The sequence below is a fragment of the Eriocheir sinensis genome, chromosome 67 (assembly GCF_024679095.1).
Source record: "Eriocheir sinensis breed Jianghai 21 chromosome 67, ASM2467909v1, whole genome shotgun sequence".
In the NCBI taxonomy this organism is placed as follows: Eukaryota; Metazoa; Arthropoda; class Malacostraca; order Decapoda; family Varunidae; genus Eriocheir; species Eriocheir sinensis.
Window position 1 is genome coordinate 5521603 of NC_066575.1, and position 21411 is coordinate 5543013.

The window sequence follows — 21411 nt, forward strand, 5'->3', positions numbered from 1 at the left end:
TGTGTGTGTGTGTGTGTGTGTGTGTGTGTGTGTGTGTGTCGGGGTGAGAGGGATTGAAGATGGACGTGCTTAATATTTTTTGTTGCATTTTTGTCAAGCGTTGTTATCTGTGATGTTTTGGAGAGAAAGGGAGGAGGAGAAGGATTGGTAAGGGGGTCAGACAGTGTGTGGAAATGAGAGTAATAGGTAGAATAAACATACAAATAGTGAAGTACATGGGAATTGGGGATACAGAAAATAATGAGGAAAATGTATCGTAAGTGAAAGAAAGGCATGGCAAGGGAAGATATGCATGGAAAAGTAAAGGGAAGACAAGGAAAATCGAGTCATTTGAAGGGAAACGTAGGTAAGCCAAGGAAAGAGAAGGAAAGGAAAGGAAAGCCAATGGAGTAAAGATGAAGGAAGAAAAGGAAAAAAATAGTTATTGTTACCTTTTTTTAACTTCTGGCAAAATTGCGTGTTATATCTTACCTATTCTTTTTCTTTCATTACCTTATCATTCCTTAGCTTACCTTAGCTTACCTTACCTTATCTCACCTTGCCTTATCACATCTTACCTTACCTTACCTTACCTTACCTTACCTTGCCTTATCATATCTTAACTTATCTTATCTTATCTTATCTTACCTTACCTTACCTTACCTTACCTTACCTTACCTTACCTTACCTTACTTTACCTTTCCTTAACGTAACTTAACTTAACTTAACTTACAATGCCCTACCTTACCTTACGTCACCCAACACATCCTACCTCTACTAACCGAGCTAAACTAACCATACTTAACCAAACATAACCGAGCAGAACTAATACCTAACCAAGGCGAACAAAACTAAACTTCCTAACCTAACCTAACCAAGGCGAACAAAACTAAACTTCCTAACCTAACCTAACCTTCCTTGTTCCTGACGAAGCCGTGTCTCTCCTGCAGGTGGTGGCGTGGCTCCTGGGTCGCGGCGAGGAGACCCTAGCGCACCATCAGACCCTCGCCGACACCCTCACAGGCATCACGCGGCAACAGACAGACTTCAACAGGTTCTCCTCCGTCGCTATGGTGAGTGTTGCCTCTACTTTTGTGTTCCTTACTTTGGTTACTGTGTTGCGTGTACCTAGAATTTGCCAGTGATTTCTTAGGGTCGTATTAGTAAGCATTCCGTGGCCCAATTACGCATATTTGACAAGGCTTTCGTAGGAGTTTTGGGCATTTCCAGGAGTAGTTTTATGACCCTGGTGGTAGTTTTTTTTAGTATGCGTGATTTTTGTGATATTTCGTTAATTTTGTGCGTATAGTTTCCTTATTTTTGCTCTATCATTCTAATATGTATGATTAGTTTTCCTATTTTGGTATATCCTCCGTCTCCTGAAGCCAGTTTCCAAGGCAGCGTTTCGTCGTTTTCGTTCAGTCTGCGGTGAATAGAGAAAATGGATTGTGGTGCATGAGAGAAAACGGGTGAATGGGAAGCTCGCGTATTCCTCTTGATCTGGAGCGCGTGCTAGACTATAGAGAACAGACCGACTCTATCGGCGATCGAAATCTAGCCGACCAAGTCGGTCTGTCGACGAGGACTGGCGTGTCTCTGCTAAACTGTAGAAAACCTGGGAGTCTTGTTTTGAGAGGCTAAGGTCCATATTCTTAAACATATTGGGCTTCCATTGAGACTATTTTATAAGGCCACAGAAAAGATGAACCGGGTATTCTTGGGGTGATTTTCAAGTTCAGGTTGTAATGGTCGTGTAAAACTATCACCAGGATCACAAAACCGTCTTCATTCATTGCCAACTTCTTCATTCATACTGTCAGTCATTAATAACTTCATTCATTTCGTCATTCATATCTAACTTCCTTCATTTTCAACTTTCTTCATAAATTTGGTCATTCATATCTAACTTCCTTCATTTTCAACTTTCTTCATAAATTTCGTCATTCATATCTAACTTCCTTCATTTTCAACTTTCTTCATAAATTTCGTCATTCATATCTAACTTCCTTCATTTTCAACTTTCAAACATTTTTAAACAGGCTGAACTCTTTACTTTCTTGGTTAATATTATTCGATTTTTTTGTTATAGCAATTTCCGTGTTTGCTTCTGCCTCCTCCTCCCATTAATCCCTGTAAAGAGTATTGTTATCTTGTTAGCAATATAAAATGAAGACAAAATAGATAAATACTCGTAGATATAAGTGGATAGATAAGTAGATAAAACTCCTCCCCTGATATTAAAATACCTCACCACTTTCATGTTGTTACTCCACTGAGGATGACTGGGAAATAAGCCTCCTCCTCCTCCTCCTCCTCCTCCTCCACATCGACAGGAGACGGAGTAACGCTAAAAACACGACTCAGGAGAACTACTAGTAATGAATATAAACAAGGAGAAAGTAAGGCGTAAAAAGAACGTTTGAGCTCGGTGTGTCCGTGGCAGGAGGAGGAAGAGGAGAAGGGGACACTGCATAATTGAAAAAAAGAAAGAAAGTTAAAAGAAAAGGGAGACGAAAGTTCAAATAGGAAGATATGAAAGGAACGGAGGAAAAGGAGATGGAAAATGAAAGTGAAATGTCAGGCAAATAAGGAAATAGAGGAAAAGAGAAGGAAAATGAAAGTTAAATAGGAAGAAAAGAAAGAAACGGAGGAATAGTAGATAGGAAATGAAAGTCAAATAGAAGGAAAAGAAAGGAATGGGGGAAAAGTGAAGGAGGATTAAGGTTATATAGAAAGGAAACTAGATGGGAAATGAAAGTCAAATAAAAGGAAAATAAAGGAATGGAGGAAAAAAGGAGGAGGATTAAGGTTGAACATATTGAAAGAAAGGAATGATGGAAAAGACGAGGAAATGAAAGGCAAGTATGAAGAAAAGAAAGGAGCTGAGGAAATGGAGGAGGAAAGTCGAATACTAAGAAAAGAAAGTAAATGAAAATGAAGAAAATAGGTCAAAGAAAAAAGAAAGGAAGAATATGGTAAAGTCAAATGGCAAGAAAAGGACGGAAGGAAGAAAACCAGTTAAGAAAGAAATGAATGAAGACAGTTTGAAATGATTGACCTTAACAAAATGAATGAATGAAAGAAGGGAATGACGAAATTTGTGAAGGAAGTTGAAAATGAAGAAAGCTAGATATGAATGACCAAATTTATGAAGGAAGTTGAAGAAAGTTAGATATGAATGACGAAATTTATGAAGTGAAGTTGAAAATGAAGGAAGTTAGATATGAATGACCAAATTTATGAAGGAAGTTGAAAATGAAGGAAGTTAGATATGAATGACCAAATTTATGAAGGAAGTTGAAGAAAGTTAGATATGAATGACCAAATTTATGAAGGAAGTTAGATATGAATGACCAAATTTATGAAGGAAGTTGAAAATGAAGGAAGTTAGATATGAATGGCCAAATTTATGAAGGAAGTTATATATGAATGACCAAATTTGTGAAGGAAGTTGAAAATGAAGGAAGTTAGATATGTATGACGAAATTTATGAAGGAAGTTGAAAATGAAGGAATTTAGATATGAATGACGAAATTTATGAAGAAAGTTGAAAATGAAGGAAGTTAGATATGAATGACGAAATGAATGAAGTGATAAATGATTGACACTATGAATGAAGAAGTTGGTAATGAATGAAAAAGGTTCCAATTGATGAGGAGATTATTAAATGACTGGCAATATGAAAGAATAAAGTCAGAAATCGATTAAGTGTTTCAAATGAATTAATGAAGTTAGAAATGAATAAAAAACAGATGGACTTATAAATTAATTAAGAAATCAATGACGAACTTAATGCAGAAAGGTATACAGACTAACGACGAGTTGAGTGAAGAATATTAAAAAAGAATGGCGAAAGTTAAAAAATGAAGATATGAAAGCCGTTGAACCACAAAGGAGAAATTAACCAGGGAAGTGAATATATGAATTACTGAAAAAAAAACAAAAGAAAGTATTACGCTAACCAAACAGAAAGAAAATAGAAAGCGAGACCAGAAGAACCGCCACTCACACGCCAATTAATCCTCGAACTAAAAGGCGAAAAAAATAAAAAAAATGAAGCAAGACGAGGACACACACACACACACACACACACACACACACACACACACACACACACACACACACACACACACACACACACACACACACACACACACGCATGACACTTATTCAATACACGTACTAATAGAAAGTCAGGTCTTAGTGCATAATTTCTTTCATCTCGCCCCGGCTCGTGTGTTCTTCCTATCGTTACTTTCGCGCCTGGAATCCACTTATGTCAGAGAAAAGTGGGGGTTTTATTAATGTTCTCTCTCTCTCTCTCTCTCTCTCTCTCTCTCTCTCTCTCTCTCTCTCTCTCTCTCTCTCTCTGTTGTTTTTGTTGTTGTTGTTGTTTTTCTTCTTCTTCTTCTTTTTCTTCTTCTTCCTCTATTTTTCTTTCTTTTCTTTCTTCTTCATCTTATTTTCCTCTTTTTTTTTCTTTTTAATTTTCGTCTTCCTCTTCTATTTCTTCTTTTTTTTTTTTTTTTCTTCTTCTTCTTCTTCGTTTTCTTCGTCTTCTTCTTTTTCTTCTTCTTCCACCACTCTCTCAAAGGTGTGAAAGTACTTATTCTGTAACCATTAAAATCTTTGGAATCTTGAAACTTTTAAAATGAAGGTGTTGATTTTGCTCTTTTTTTCTCTCTCTCGTAAAGTGGTTTCCTATTTCCTATCTTGATTTTCACTCTTCAATCTTTGTCAGTTTAAGACGGCCACTTAAACGCCCTCATCAACTCGCCATTCGTTCCCTCATTATGAGCTTAACCTTTTAACTTGGATTTCTTCTTTAATCTTATCTATATTTACTCATCTAATTATTTCCCTTATTCAGCTTTCACATCATGATTCTGTAACGCTCCTCCTTTCGTGCGCCATTCACCTTTTCTTCACTCCTTTAAACCCTTGCATAAATTACTGTTTCTTAACCTTTTATTATTCTTAACATTTAAACATGGATTTTTTCTTTTATGTTGTCTATATTTATTCATCTATTTATTTACCTTATTCAGCTTTCACATCATGATTCTCTAACACTCCTTCTTTCGTCCGCCATTCACCTTTTCTTCACTCCTTTAAACCCTTGCATAAATTACTGTTTCTTAACCTTTTATTATTCCTAACCTTTAAACTTGGATTTCTTCTTTAATCTTATCTATATTTATTCATCTAATTATTTCCCTTATTCAGCTTTCACATCATGATCTTCTAACACTCCTTTCGTCCTTCATTCACCTTCTCTTCACTCCTTTAAACTCTTGCATGAATTACCGTCTATTTTGTCTATATTCATTCATCTGTTTATTTCCCTTATTCAGCTTTCACATCATGATTCTCTAACGCTCCTCCTTTCGTCCGCCATTCACCTTCTCTTCACTCCTTTAAACTCTTGCTTGAATTACCGTCTATTTTGTCTACTCATTTATCTTTTTATTTCCCTTATCCAATTTTCACACGATCATCCTCTAAAACCTTCATTATTTCAACCATTCACTTCTCTTCATTTCCTTTAAACTCGCACCTGAATCTTTATTTGAATTTCGCCTCTAACATGAATTTCTACCTCTATTTTATCTGTATTTATTCATTTGTTTATTTACCTCATTCAGTTTTCACATGATATTCCTCTAAAACCTTCATTATTTCACCCATTCACTTCTCTTCATTTCCTTTAAACTCGCACCTGAATCTGTATTTGAATTTCGCCTCTAACATGAATTTCTACCTCTATTTTATCTGTATTTTTTCGTTTGTTTATTTACCTTATTCAGTTTTCACACGATCATCCTCTAAAACCTTCATTATTTCAACCATTCACTTCACTTCATTTCCTTTAAACTCTCACCTGAATCTGTATTTGAATTTCGCCTCTAACATGAATTTCTACCTTTCTCTTATCTGTATTTATTCATTTGTTTATTTACCTTATTCAGTTTTCACACGATCATCCTTTAAAACCTTCATTATTTCAACCATTCACTACTCTTCATTTCCTTTAAACTCGCACCTGAATCTGTATTTGAATTTCGCTTCTAACATGAATTTCTACCTTTCTCTTATCTGTATTTATTCGTTTGTTTATTTACCTTATTCAGTTTTCACACGATCATCCTCTAAAACCTTCATTATTTCAACCATTCACTTCACTTCATTTCCTTTAAACTCTCACCTGAATCTGTATTTGAATTTCGCCTCTAACATGAATTTCTACCTTTATCTTATCTGTATTTATTCATTTGTTTATTTAGCTTATTCAGTTTTCACATAATATTCCTCTAAAACTTCCATTACGTCCACTATTTACTCTCTCTTCACTCCTTTTAAATTCTTACGCGAATCTATACTCATAATTAACCTCTATCATGAATTTCTACTTTTATTTTTTTCTATATTTATCATCTATTTACTTACTTTCTCAACTTTCATGCGATAATTCTATAAAACACCTCTATTATTTCAACTATTCACTTCCTCGTCACTCCTTCTAAACTCACGTGAATGTAAGCTTATAAATAATCTGTAACTTGAATTTCTACCTTTATTTTTCATTCATTTAATTTTTCACTTATTCAGTTTGCACACGATATTCCTCTAAAACTTCCAATACGTTCACCCTTCACTTTCTATTCGCCTTTTTTTTTAACTCCTGTGAATTTATACTTATACTTAACCTTTTAACATGAATTTCTACCTCTCTTCATCTCTGTTTATTCATCTGTGTACTTCCTTAATTCAGTTTTCACACGATGGTCCTCTAAAACTCAACCATTTACTCTCTCACTTTTTTTAAACTCAGTGAATCTATACTTCATTTCATCTATGTATATGTTTTTGTTATTTTTAATTTTACACAACAATCCTCTGAAACACTTCACCTTACATTCACCATTCACTTATTGTTGACTCCTTTAAACTTTCATGTGCATCTATACTTTCATTTCATCTATATATATTTTCCTATTTTTTTTCCCCTACTTAAAATTTCACTTCTTATGCTTCTCAATCTCTTTAACTAAGGCGCTCAAACACTCGCTTTAAACAGCTGCTCACTCCCCCATCACGCCCTTAACCTTTTACGGACGATTTCTCCTTTTCCTTCGTTTTCCTTCCATGTTCTCACGCTTTCTATCATTTCAATCATTTTTAACCTGCTTCTGCTGCTGCCGGGAAGTCTTCATACGATTCTATTAACCTGTGATGTGCTGCTTGCTTTGGTTAGGGACGCACACTTCGCTATTAATTCAAGAGTGGTGTGTTGCGGAAGCTCGGCGTAATGTTGTGTTTTGCCGCTTAAGTTGTCTCTGTCGTTCCTGTCTCTTCCAATGGTTCGTAAATTTTCTCTTCTACTGTGATTTCTTCATACGATTGTTAACTTTTCTCTCTGTCATTCGGATCTCTTCAGACAGTTCTCTACTTTATCTTCTAACAGTTCTCTTCTCTTCTCTTCTACCTCTCTCTATTCTAACAGTTCTCTTCTACCTTTTCTTTTCTACCTCTCTCTTCTAACACATCGCTACTAACTCTGCTCTATTTCCTCTGTATCATCTAAACATTCTCTTCTACCTCTCCTCTATTCTTTCTCTTCTAACGATTTTTAACTTGTCTCCACTACCGCTATTTCTTCAAACAGTTCTCCTCTACCTCTTCTCTACAATCTCTATCTCTTTTATCAATTATCTACTGCCTTTTCTCTACTACTATCTATCTTTTAAAATTCTCTATACTAACTCTTCTACTATCTCTATCTCTCCTAACGGTTCTTGTCTCTACTACCGCAACTTTTTCAATCAATTCTCTTCTACCTCTTATCTACAACCTATATCTCTTCCAACAATTATCCACTACCTCCTCTTCTCTATTATCTCAATCACTCCTAACTCTTCTTAACTTTTCTCGTCAATCTCTATCTCTTCAAACAAATTTTCTTTACCTCTTATCTACAACCTCTAACTCTTTTAACAATTATCTACTACCCCTCTACTAATCTCAATCTTCCCTAACGATGCCTAACTTTTCTCTTCCATCACTATATCTTCATACAATTCTTAACTTCTCTGCCTTTCTTATTTCTCCAAACAATTATTTACTCGTGTCTATCTTCCCATATTCTTCAAACAGACTTTCCCTAACTTTCTATTAATCCCTAACCTCTGACAACCTTTTCTGCCCTCCGCCAAACTCACTTCTATTCACCAACGTTAACTCTTCAACATTTCGTAAATTGAGAAGTCTTTTGTTCATTAGAAACGCTGTAATATTCCTTCACCATTTGACACCATGTTTTTTTTCCGTCCTTCAATCTTCCCTTAATCCCTACCATAGTTTATTTTTTCTTCGGTAATTTTTCTCCTTAACTCTCTCCAGACATTAATATAAACCTTTTCAATGCTCTTTCAGTACTATTCAACCTTTTATCAATACTTCGCTTTAATTTTCTCATAATGATTTTTTTGCCCTTTCCTGGTCAGTATTCTCTCTACTTTTTCAGCTTATTTCAACTTTTAGTAATAATCCCAACACTCACTTTACTTAACCTTAAAATTAGATGACTTTCTTTTTCTCCTTTCGCTTGATCTTTCTTGTTGCTGTCTGGAAAAGGAGAAAAAAATAAGAGAAAAAAGAAGTTAGAAAGTCATGTTGTTATCGTTCTTTAATATTCCTCCAACATTTGCCAGCATGTCTTACCCTCCATTGATCTCCTCATAACATTTGTCTACTTAATGTTTCTCTTGTAGTATTAGTTTTTAGTTTTTTACTCTCTTAATCATGTTTCATTCACGCGTAAACCCACACATCCGTCTTAACATTCACCATCGTCTGAGTAACTTCTTTTATGTCTCTATTTGCATACATCAAAAGGCGTAGGTAGCACTTTTTTCTTCCATGCACCACATATATAAAAAAAATCCCCCCACTAGATGTCTCTACCTTGACCCCTAGATTAGAAGGACTTATTTTTAGCGGTTTTTATTTTTCCTTTTCCATTTATACTTTTTCCGTTTATATCTATTATCCATGGCACTTGCGGTTGTTTTTAAGTTTAGGTTTTAAGTTTTAAGATTTTTCCCCATTTTCAACCTCCATAACATTTTCCCCACTAGAAACCCGGTATTACATGGCGCAGGTCGTACTTGAGAAGCCCTTTAGGTTTAAGTAAGTTCCGGTTTAAGTTTGAATTTGTTTGTCATTTCCCGCCTCCATAACAATTTTTCCCACTCCATGTCACTGTCTTGACCCGCATTTCACGGCACAGCTGGCGGTGCTTAGACGCGTTTCAGGTTTCCATCAGTCACCGGTAAACATGGGAAGGTTCGCTGAGGGCTGGGAAACACGTACGAGTCATCATCATCATCATCATTACTACAAGTAGACAAACAGGTAGACAGATAGAGACAGACAAACAGGCAGACAGACAGACAGACAGACAGAAGAATAGAAAGAAAGAATGTAAGAGAAGCAAAAGAATAGGAATGAAAGAAGGAGAAAACACTGGAGAAATAAGTGATTGAAGCAAGAAAGAAAATCAATTAGAGACAGACAGACAGACAGACAGACCATCATATATCAGACAGGTAGACAGACAGACAGAAAGACGGAAGAAAAGATAGAATGTAAGAGAAACAAAAGAATAAGAATGAAAGAAGGAGAAAACACTGGAGAAATAAGTGATTGAAGCAAGAAAGAAAATCAATTAGAGACAGACAGACAGACAGACCATCATTATCAGACAGGTAGACAGACAGACAGAAAGACGGAAGGAAAGATAGAATGTAAGAGAAACAAAAGAATAGGAATGAAAGAAGGAGAAAACACTGGAGAAATAAGTGATTGAAGCAAGAAAGAAAATCAATAAGAGACAGACAGACAGACAGACCATCATATATCAGACAGGTAGACAGACAGACAGAACGTGAACAAGGCGAACCAACATCTGAGTCATATGTGGAGTAACAACAAAAATAACAATAACAACAACAACAACAACAACAACAGCAACAACAACAACAGGTAGATAACAGGTAGACGGAAAGTGATCAGTGCAAACAAACACCTTGATCACCTACAGAGTAACAACAACAACAACAACAACAACAACAACAACCTCTTTTTCACGCCCATAAAGGTTTCAACACTTTTACCAACACAAAGTAACACGCCTCACCTCGCCTCGTCTTCTCTTTGTTTATGCCTCCTCCTCCTCCTCCTCCTCCTCCTCCTCCTCCTCGTCTTCGTCCTCGTCAAGGTTATTTCTTCAGGGTGTGGATCTGGTAACAATGTCTCTTGGTTCTTTTTTTTTTTTTGAGAGAGAGAGAGAGAGAGAGAGAGAGAGAGAGAGAGAGAGAGAGAGAGAGAGAGAGAGAGAGAGAGAGAGAGAGTAGAAACAAAAGAAACAACGTATGGGAAAGAAAGAAAGAATGTAAGAGAAAACGAATGAGAATGAAAGAAAGGGAGAGAACAATGAAAGAAGTAAATGACGAAAAAGAAGGAAAATAAAAAGCAAGAAAGAAATGAAGCAAGAATGAAAGCAAGAGAAAAAGAAAACGGTGAAAAAATAAGTGAATGAATGAAAGAAAATGAGAAAAAGACAATGAAAGAATAAGTGAATGAAAAAAACAAGAAAAAATAATGAAAACAAGAAGAAAAAAAAAAGGAGAACAGCGAAAAATAAGTGAAAGAAAGAGGAAGAAAAAATAGGTTAGACATGAGTAATAGGAAATGATAACAGAGAGAGAGAGAGAGAGAAGGATAGTTTCCGGTCCCACACTCTCCCGGAACCAAAGTCTCAGGCATGTTTTTGTTCACTAGGAGCGGCGCCTCTGACCCCCACCCCCCCGTCTCTCTCTCTCTCTCTCTCTCTTATTTTCCTTCTTCCCTCCTTTATATTATTTCCCTTTCCTCTTTCCTCCCTTCTTTTCATTCGTCTCTATTCCTATCCTTCGCCTTTCTATTTTCCTCTTCTCTTATTTTCGTCAGTACTTCCTTCATTCATTCACTCATGTTTTTTTTCTTCTTTTTCCCTCATTTTTATTTTCTTTCTTTTTTCTCTTACTATTTTGTTTATTTTCTTTCTCCATTCTACCTCTACTTTCTCTTCTCCTTTTCCTTAGCTCTTTTCCTTTCTACTGTTGTCTTTCTTTTCCTCTATTTATTGCATTTTTTCCCTCTACCCTCTATCTCTACTTCCTCTTTCTTGCCATTCTCCATATTTCTTTTCCTTTCCCTCATCTCATTCTTTCTTTCCTTACTCTGTGTTTTATTTTCCTCTATCCTCTCTACTTACTCTTCTCCTTTTCCTCGTTTATTTCCTCCCTACTCCTTTCCTCCTTCCCTCCCTTTCTTCCCCCTCCATCTCCCCTTTCACCAATCCTTCAACACCACATTGGAAAGGGAATGGAGGGGGAGGAGGAGGGAATGGAGGGATGGAGGGAAGGAGAAGGGAAAAGAAAGTCACAGAATCATTAAATCTCCACCACCCTTCAAGATGCTAATTTCTCTCCCTCTCCATTTCCTCCATTCTCTCCCCTCTGGCCCTTTTCTCCTCCCCTTTGCCCTCTCACATCCCTTTTCTCTCTTTCCTCCATTCTCTTTCTCTCTGTCTTCCTTTTTATCTTCCTCTCTCTTCTTTTCTCTTTCTTCTGCTTTCCATAATTCTTTGTTTTCTTTCATTCTCTCTACCCTTTTTTTGTCTGTTTTTCTGTATACTTTTTTCCGGTTCTTTTTCTTTGCGGGGTTTTTTTGTGTGTGTGTTTCTTTCCTCGTTTCTTTATTCATTCCTTTCTTTCTTCTTTTTTCTCTCTCATCCACTTTCAATCTTTCCTTCATTATCTTTCTGTTCCTGTTTCATTTTCCCGTCTGTCTTTACTTGTCTCTTTCTTTCGTTGTATCTGTCATTATTTTTTATTTTTATACCTCTCTTTTCGCTCTCTTTCCTTCCATCTATACTTTCTTTCTTTCTCTTTCTCGCCCTCTCCCTAGCTACCTTTCTCTACCCCTCCTCCCTCCAGCCCTCCCCCACACACACCTGGTCAGTTACAACACACCAGGTAAACAGCTCCAGGTAACAAACGTATTCATCAGCCGGGCTCCTGATTGCTACGTAACCTGGCGGAGGTGATTTATATTCATCGGCGATAATCATAGGAGGACGAAATAGCCGCAGCACGACGACCGCTACTACGACCACTACTATCATTATCAACCAGTAGCAGCAGTAGTAGTAGTAGTAGTAGTAGTAGTAGTAGTAGGAGGAGGAGGAGAAAAAGTTGTCGTTGTTTTTGATAGTGGGTTGGGTGGTTTTTGTGCTGGTAGTAGTAGTAGTAGTAGTAGTAGTAGTAGTAGTAGTAGTAGCAGTAGTAGTAGTAGTTAGTGGTAGATTAAGGAAGGTGAAAAAGGAATAGAAAGAGGAAAATAGAAAAGAGTTGTACATAAAGTCAGATAGATAAATAGATAGATAGGCAGAGTGATTAAGCGTGTAAGATAATAAGTGACAGAAAGAAAGGAAACTACAAACAAAAAACAAAGAAAAGACTAACCTAGAAAATAAGAACGAAAGAAATTCAAACAAGAACTCATCCTTAAACATAATCACTTTCAAACTGCAGTGAGTGAGTCAACCTTGTAAGCGCGCGTGGCAGAGATATGCTAAAAGGTGTGACACGTTTGAGAGGTGTGGCGGCGGGGGTGTTACTGTGGCGGTGTCAAGGATGTGATCTCAAGGGTGTGGTGATGGTGAGGGTGGTGGTGGTTTTGTCAATGATATGGTGTTGGTGGTGACGGTGAGATGGTGGTGTTCAGAGTAGTGGTGTTGATGGTGGTGGTGGTGATGGTGATGTTGATGGTATGGTGTTAGTGGTGATGATGGTGGTGGTGGTGTTCAGAGTAGTGGTGTTGATGGTGGTGGTGATGGTGATGTTGATGGTATGGTGTTAGTGGTGATGATGGCGGTGGTGGTGTTTAGAGTAGCGGTGTCAAAGTATGCAGCGTTAAGGGTGTGGTGTTGATGGTGTTGATGGTGGTGGTGGTGGTGGTGGTGATGTTAAGAATGTGATCTCAGGGGTATGATGGTGACAATGATGATAGCAGTGATGTTAGTTGTTTAGTAGTGATGATGTTAATGCTGTGGTGATGTTGGTGATGATGATGATGGTGTTATGTTAATAATGATTTGAAGGTAGTGAAGTATACAGTATAGATGTTGATGGTAGTGATTATAAAGTGATGATGATGGTTTCAATGGTATGGTGATGATAGTGATGATGGTGGTGTTATATTAAAAGTCATGATGTATAGAATGTATTTAGTGTTTGAAGTATTACAAGAAAGGTCACAGGAAATATATTGTTTGTGAGACGTAATGATGATGTTGATGTTGGTGGAGATAGGGAGAGGTAGAAGGGCAAGAGCAAGGGCAAGCAGGCAAGCAGGAGAGAGAAAGGAAGGGAGGGGAGGAAATAGCAGCATAAGAGGGATGGAGGGAAGCAGGGAGGAAGGGAGGGGCCGAGGAGGGAGCAAAGGTGAAGTGGTGGAGGGAAGGAGAGAGAGGAAGGGTGGGAAGCTGAGAGAGAGAGAGAGAGAGAGAGAGAGAGAGAGAGAGAGAGGAGAGGAGAGAAGAGGAGAGAAGAGAAGAGAAGAGAAGAGAAGAGAAGAAGAGGAAAGGAAAGGAAAAACAGAAATAGGAAAAAAAAGAAAAGGAGAAAAAAGTAAAGGAAAAAGAAAAGAAAAAAAAGAAAAAGGAAAGAAAGAAAAGGAAAATTGAATAAGGAAGAAAAAGTAAATAATTGTAAGTAAATTAGGATTGAAAAGAGAAAGAGGAGGAGGAAGATGAAGGAAAAGGAATGAATAGAAAGTAATGAAGAAGGGAAGACAAGAGAAGAAAGTGAAAGAGGAGAAGAGAGAGAAATAAAATAATAAAGAGGATTAATAGAAAGAGGAAAAGGAAGAAAATAAGGATGAAAAAAAGATAATTAATAGAAAGAAATGGATGAGGTAAGAAGAGATGGAGAGAGAGAGAGAGAGAGCAGGGGGTAGGGCCAATAGCTTTTAGTAAGGGCGGGGCAAGGTGGGCGTGGCCTTGTATTGTTCGTTTTGTTTACTCCCGCGTATATTAATCTCTCTCTCTCTCTCTCTCTCTCTCTCTCTCTCTCTCTCTCTCTCTCTCTCTCTCTCTCTCTCTTCTACGTTACTTCCTATTCCTTTTCTTCATCATCCTTCTCCTCCTCCTCTTCTTAATCCTAATCCACTTATTATTATTCGCCTTTTCTTTCCTTTTTCTTTTCTTTTTTTCTTTTTTTCCCTTTTTCTTTTTTTCCTCTTATAGTTATACATGTTTTCCTCTCTCTCCTCACTACTCTTCTATTCTATTCTCCTTTACTTTCTATTGCTTATTCCTATTTCATCATCATCCTCTCATTGTCATCATCATCTTTCACTCCCCTCTCCCCCTCTCCCACAACCTCTACTCTTTCCCACTATAATCAACTTGAGGCAGGTGATCATTAATTGTTTTTTTATATTTATTTTTTTGTAGCTGATTTGATTTGAGATTTCTCCTTCTAAGCTTTCCATGGGTAGGCGGGAGGGTTGGTTTCCGGGTTGTCGTTTCCTGAGGGGGAGACGGACAGACAGACAGACAGACAGACACACAATCATAAGGAAAGTAAAAGGGTAGAAGGGTAGATGAAAAGACGGTGAAAATTGAGGAACAGACTTGACAGGGAGACATACAGACATACAGACAGACAGACAGACAGACAGACAGACAAACACACAATCATAAGGAAAGTAAAAGGGTAGAAGGGTAGATGAAAAGACGGTGAAAATTGAGGAACAAAGTTGACAGGGAGACATACAGACATACAAACAGACACAAAGACAGACATTCGGACAAACACACAATGATAAGGAGACTAAAAGGGTTGAAGGGTAGATGAAAGACGGTGAAAATTGAGGAACAAGAAGAATAGGAGAAATAGGAAAATAAGGAAGAGGAAAATTAGAAGGACGATGAAAAAGAAGAATGGTAGAGAAAACGACAGGGAGTAGGAGGCGTAGAAGAAGAATAAGGAGGAGGAGGAGGAGTAGAAGAAGAAGAAGGAGGAGGAGGAGGAGGAGGAGACATACAGACATACAGACAGACAGATATACATATAGACAGACACAGAATCACGAACATAGTAAAAAGATAGAAAGATAGACTGAATTAAGTGAAAATTAAGAAACAGACTTGGTAGGGAGACATACATACATACATACAGACAGACAGATAGACATATAGACAGACACACACTCACAAACATAGTAAAAAGGTAGAAAAATAGACAGAATACAATGAAAGTTGAGAAACAGACCTGACAATGAGACATACATTCATACATACATACATACAGACAGACAGACAGACTGACAGACACAGTAAACAGGCACAGAAGGTATATAGAAAGATAGACAGAAAAAGATGAGACAGATGAACCGACTTGACAGGAAGACACGTTAAGACAGAAGATAAGACTAACAGACAGACGAAGACAAAATGGAAGAAAAAGAGACAGACGGACAGAGAGAAAACATGACACAGACAAAATAGATACAGAGAGACAAAAAAATAGACAGATAGATATACAGGCAGACATGAAAACAAGAGAGAGCGCAAGACAGGAATTAGAGACAGACAGACAGATAGACAGACAGACAGACAGACAGATAAATGGATAGAAAGATATATAGAAGAAACGAAAAGAAGACAGAGCAACAATAAACGAACGAATGTAAGAAAATAAAAGAAAGAAAGAAAGAAAAAAGCAATAAAAATAAAAATGAAAGAAAAATAGACCAGACAGACAGACATAACAGCAACAGGATATATTATAATTCAGAGAGAGAGAGAGAGAGAGAGAGAGAGAGAGAGAGAGAGAGAGAAGACAGCTGATGGACAGGAGGGGGGAGGGAGGAACAGAGAAGAAAATATGACCAGGAAAGAAAATAAAAGAAAAAAAAGAAAAGGCCAAAGATAACAACTCATATAAAAGGACAGACAGACGCGGGGAGAGAGAGAGAGAGAGAGAGAGAGAGAGAGAGAGAGAGAGAGAGAGAGAGAGAGAGAGAGAGAGAGAGAGAGAGAGAGAGAGAGAGAGAGAGAGAGAGAGAGAATATGATAATGATAATAATAATGATAACAACAATAACAACAATAACAAACCTCATTCCTCTATCTCCTCCTCTACCACATTCATCCCTCATCCACCTCTTCCACCTCACCAACATCGTAACATTCCACATTGACAACCTTATACATATTTTTTCCTCGTCGTCAACCTCGTGATGGAAGGATGGAAGGATGAAGGGGAGACAGTAAAGGAAGTGGACAGAGGTGAAGGATTGTAGGGTGAAGGGGTGAAGGAGGAGGAGGAGGAGGAGGAGGAGGAGGAGGAGGACGAGGAGGAGGAGGCAAAGATAATATATAAGAAAGAGGAGACGGACTTGGAAAACGAAAATATTATATGAAGTGTTTAAAGAAAGGAATGACAAGGGAAAAAGTATTAACGGAAAGAAAAAAGGAAAGAAGGAGAGAGGAAGAAGAAAGAGGATTAAGAAGAAGAAGAAGAAAAGGTTAAAGAGGAGAAGAAATAACTAAGAGAAAGAGGAGGAGAAACAAGTGGAGAAGGAGGAGAAGAAAAAGAAGAAAAGAAAGGAAATCGAAGGAAGAAAAGAGGAAGAAGAAAGAGGATAAAGAGGAAGAAGAAGAAAAGGTTAAAGAGGAGAATTGATAACTAGGAGAAAGAGGAGGACAAGAAACAAGTTGAGAAGGAGGAGAAGAAAAAGAAGAAAAGGAATAAAGAGGAAGAAGAAATAGGGATAAAGGAGAAGGAAGTGGAAGAGCAGAAAGTGGAGAAGGAAGAGGTGGAGGAAACGACGAAGAAGAAAAAGACAAAAAATAAAAGAGTAAAAGGAGGAAGAGGAAGAACAGGGGAATAAAGAAGAGAAACAAGGAAAAAACGAGGAAAAAGATAAGGAAAACGAAAGGGAGGAGAAGGAGGAGGAGGAAGAAGAAAAGACATAGAGAAGGAGGAGGAGGTGGAGGAGAAGAAGAAAAAAGAAGAAGGAAGAAGAATAGGAAAATAAGATGGACGATGAAATAAAAGGAGAATGATAAAGAGAAAGACAGGGAAGAGGAGGAATAGAAGAAGAAGGAGGGTAAACAGAGGAGGAGGAGGAGGAGGAGAAAAGAAGAAAAAAAAGTACATATGGGTTTGTATAAGAAGAAAAAGACAAGAAAAGGATTAGATTCCACATAAGGACAATAGCTTAGTAACCCCCTGCTGCTGCCGTGTGTGTGTGTGTGTGTGTGTGTGTGTGTGTGTGTGTGTGTGTGTGTGTGTGTGTGTGTGTGTGTGTTAGGACAAGCCATGACTCAGCGTTGGCCGATCCTGCTTCTGCCTAGCCACTCCCTCCTACACGCCACCCCCCTTCTCTCTCTATCTATCTATCTATCAATCTATCTATCTATCTCAGTTCCGGGATGGCTTGCAGGAGACAAAAAAAATCCTTCGTGTCGGTCCTTCTCTTCAGCGACTCCTTTTGTGCCTTCGTAGGATGTCTTTAAGGGCGCGCCAGCCTCTGCAACACCCTGTACCGTGAGGCAGGGGCGGCAGGGTGAGGGTCAGGCGCCAAGGGGGGAGGGGACATGGAAGGGTGTGTGAGTGTGTGTGTTCTGTTTTGATCGTGTCGGTACAAGGTTAAGTGGAATTTAAAGAGAACGAGAATGAAAGGGAAAGGAGAAGGAGAAGAGGGGAGACGAGGAAGATGGGAAAAGAAAGGGAAAAAGTGTCTCTACCAGTAAGAGTGATGTCGGTAAGGGAAAGATAAAGGGATGGAGAATGGAATAAAGGGGAATGAAAGAGGAGGAAAGGGGGACCAGATGATAGGGAGAATAAAGTGAGAGTGGTTTCGCGGAGGTGAGGGAGAAAGGAGAGTGAGGGAGTGGGATGAGAAGGGGGGAGAGTTTTGGGTGTGGGTGTGGATCCCTTCTCTTTTTTTCCCTCTTCTGTCTCCCTCTCTTCCACTCTCTCCCTTCCACTATCTCCCTCAATCTCTACCACCTTCCCTCGAACCTATCCTCTCCCCCTTCCTCTCTCCTCATTCCTCTCTATCTCCCTCTTTTCGCATCCTATATCCCTCTCACTCACTCCCTTCTCCCTTCTCCCTCTCTGTGTCACCCTCTCATCCTATCTTCTTTCCCTTCTTCCTTATCTCCTATTTCACTCTTATCTCCCTCTCTTCCACTCTCCTTCTCCCTTTTCCCTCATTCTCTGTCTTATCCTCATTCCCTATCTTCATCTTCTTCCTTATCTCCTTTCCCCTCCTCCTATTTCCCCTTCTTCCATTCTCTCCTTTTCTCCTCTCTTTCCCCATCCCTTTTACTTCTCATGCCATTCCTCTCCATCATTATTCCAGTCTGTTCCATCTTCTTATTCTCCACACCATCACTGCCTTCTTCTCCTCCCTATCTCCTTCCATTAGTCTATCTTCTTTCCCCTCCTATTCACCGTTCTCCCCCTCCGTTCCTCCTTCCCCTCATTCGCCTCACTGTTCCTACCTCCATAACCTCCCCATCCCACTAGCATATGAGAAAGAAAGAGAAGATAGGAAGGAAGTAAAAGAAGGAAGAACAAGAACCAAGACAAGAAGAAGAAGAAGATGAAGAAAAAGGAAATAAAAGAAGAAAAAAGGAGAAAGTGAACAAGAAGAAAAAAGAACAAATAAAAAAAATGAAGAATATAAAAGTAAATAATAAGAAGAAGAGGAAGAAGAGGAAGATTATGCCCCCCCTCCATCCTCCGGCTACCCTCCCCACTACCCCCCCATCACTCCTCCCCACCATTCTCCCCATCCCTTTCTCCCCTGTTCCCCCTCTCTCCTCCCCCACACTCTTACCTTCACCTGCGTCACCTGTCCTTACCTGCCCCACGCCCCGCCAGCCTCACCGCGTCCTCCCTGCTGTGTGGGTGAAATGTAGCCAAGAGGAGGAGGAGGAGGAGGTGAAAATTTGATGATGATGATGAAGAAGAGAAGAAAGAAGGAAAGAAAGAAAGAAAGAAAGAAAGAAAGAAAGGAAGAACAAATTAAGAAAGAGGGGGATTAGGACGAGGACATAAAGGAACAGAAGAACAGAAGGAGGAGGAGGAGGAGGAGGAGGAGGAGAGGAAAAAAGATGAAAAAATAATAAAAAACCACAACAAAGAAAAACAGATAGAATGAAAGATAATTAAGAAAGAAGAGGACGAGAAGGAGGAGGAATAAGAGAAGAAGGAGGGAGAGAAAAGGAGGGAGAGGAGGAGGAATGACTAAGTGTTTGATCGTGGAGGAGGAAAAGGAGGAGGAGGAGGAAGAAGAAGAGGAGGAGGAGGGAGTCTGTTCACTTAGCATACTTTAGGACTGCCTCACCTCACCTCACCTCCTGACCCACACCTGTCTTCTTCTTCTTCTTCCTCTTCTTCTTCTTCTTCTTCTTCTTCTTCTTCTTCTTTCTGACCTGTATCCCTTCGTATGTCCTCCTCCTCTTTTCTGCTTATCCCTTATTCTTCTGATTATTCCTTCCTCTCCTGCCTTCACCCTAACCAAACACCCTCACCTTCCCCACTGCGCCCTGACCACCCTTCTCCCTCACCCCTCACCCCCCCCTTCATCGCCTTCTCCAGTAAAGGGGGGTGGAACGGGTGGCTGGGGTAAGGGGGGAGGGGGTAAAATCGCTGAAGTGTTGCAGAGTAGAACAAATTAGAAGCAATTATGGAGTGAATTATTAGTAGTAGTAGTATTAGTATTACTAGTAGTAGTAGTATTGAGATGGTACGGGAAGGAAAGGGACAGAAAGGGAAAGGGAGGGGGGGAAAAAAAAGGGGAAGGAAAGGGTCGTGAATGGAATGGAATGTAAGGGATTGTATAAGTTTTAAATAGAAGTTGTTTAAGGAATGTTAGATTATGTTTGACAAGGTTATATTAGGTTAAGCAAGGTTAGGTTAGATTAGGTTAGACAAGGTTAGGTTAGGTTAGGCAAGATTAGACTGGGTTAGGTTAGAGAAGGTTAGGTTAGACGAGGTTAGATTTGGTTAGGTTAGACAAGGTTAGATTAGGTTAGGTTTGGTGTCCTTAAATTTGATTAGGTTAAACAGGGTTAGAGTGGTTAGGTTAGACAAGGTTAGGTTAGATTAGGTTAGATTAGGTTAGGTTAGATTAGGTTAGGTTAGACAAGGTTAGATTAAGGTAGGTTAGACAAGGATAGAAAAGGTTATGTTAGACAAGGTTATATTAGGTTAGGTTAGGTTAGACATGGTTAGATTAAGGTAGGTTAGACAAGGATAGAAAAGGTTATGTTAGACAAGGTTATATTAGGTTAGGTTAGGTTAGACAAGGTTAGAGTAAGTGTCATAAGGTTAGGTTAGGTTAGGATGAGGATTGAAAAGAGAGCTATTAACTACAACTCAGGATCCTCCATGTGTATCCTTGTGTATCCTAGCGCTCCTGGAGGATCTGAGGGTTGTGTGAAGGGCACCGTCGCCCCTTCAGAAAAAAATGGGGGGGAGGGTTGGGGTTGCGGCGTGTTCAAAGGGTGCTTGGTGATGCAAAGGGGACGGGATAGACAGGGGATGAAAGGGAGGGGAAGGGAAGAGTGGGGGTCGGACGGAAAGGAAGGAGAAAGAATGGGAAAGGAAGGGAAGGGAAGGGACAGAAATGGACGTTGTGGGAAGTGACAAAAAGGCAAAGGAAGAGAAGGGACGGGAAAAGAAGGGAAGGGAAGGGAAGGGACATGAATTAGCGCTATAGAAAGAGACGAGAAGGGAAAGGAAGGATGGGAAGGGAAGGGAAAGGAAGGAAAGGGACAGGACAGGAATGGAAAGGAAGGGAAGGGAAGGGAAAGGAAGGAAAGGGACAGGACAGGAATGGAAAGGAAGGGAAGGGAATGGGCATGAATGAACGTTACGGGAAAAGACGAGAAGGAAACGAAGGAGCAAGATGGGAAGGTGAGAGAAGGAAAACAATGGGAAGGGGAAGGGAAAGGAAGACAGTTAAAGTGAAGGAAAGGAAAGAAAAGGGAAGGGAAGGAATGAGATGAGACGGGAGGAGAAGGGAAGGAGTTGAAAGGGCCAAGAAGGAATGGGAATGAAAGAGAAGGGAAGGGAAGGGAAGGGGAAGGACGAGAAGGGAAGGGATGAGATGGAAAGAAAAGGAAGGGAATGGAAGAGGGGCGTTGGGAAATGAAGTGACATGAATGGACGCTTCGGGAAGGGAAGGGGAGGGAAGGGAAGGGAAGGAAAGGAAATAGGGAAGGGAAGGGAAGGGAAGGGAAGGGAAGGGAAGGAAAAGGAAGGGAAGGGAAGGAAAAGGAAGGGAAGGGGAGGGAAG

The 21411-nt window shown here is 39.2% G+C and overlaps 1 protein-coding gene across 1 annotated transcript in view; it reads left to right on the forward strand.

Moving 5' to 3' along the window:
• LOC126987977 (uncharacterized) overlaps positions 1-1139 on the forward strand; it is a 199689-nt gene extending 198550 nt beyond the window's left edge. The window contains exon 11 of the mRNA XM_050845681.1: positions 930-1139. Within this exon, the coding sequence (XP_050701638.1) occupies positions 930-1124 (195 nt within the window). The 3' untranslated portion in view covers positions 1125-1139. The remainder of the gene's footprint in view (positions 1-929) is intronic.
• The last annotated feature ends 20272 nt before the right edge of the window (positions 1140-21411 follow it).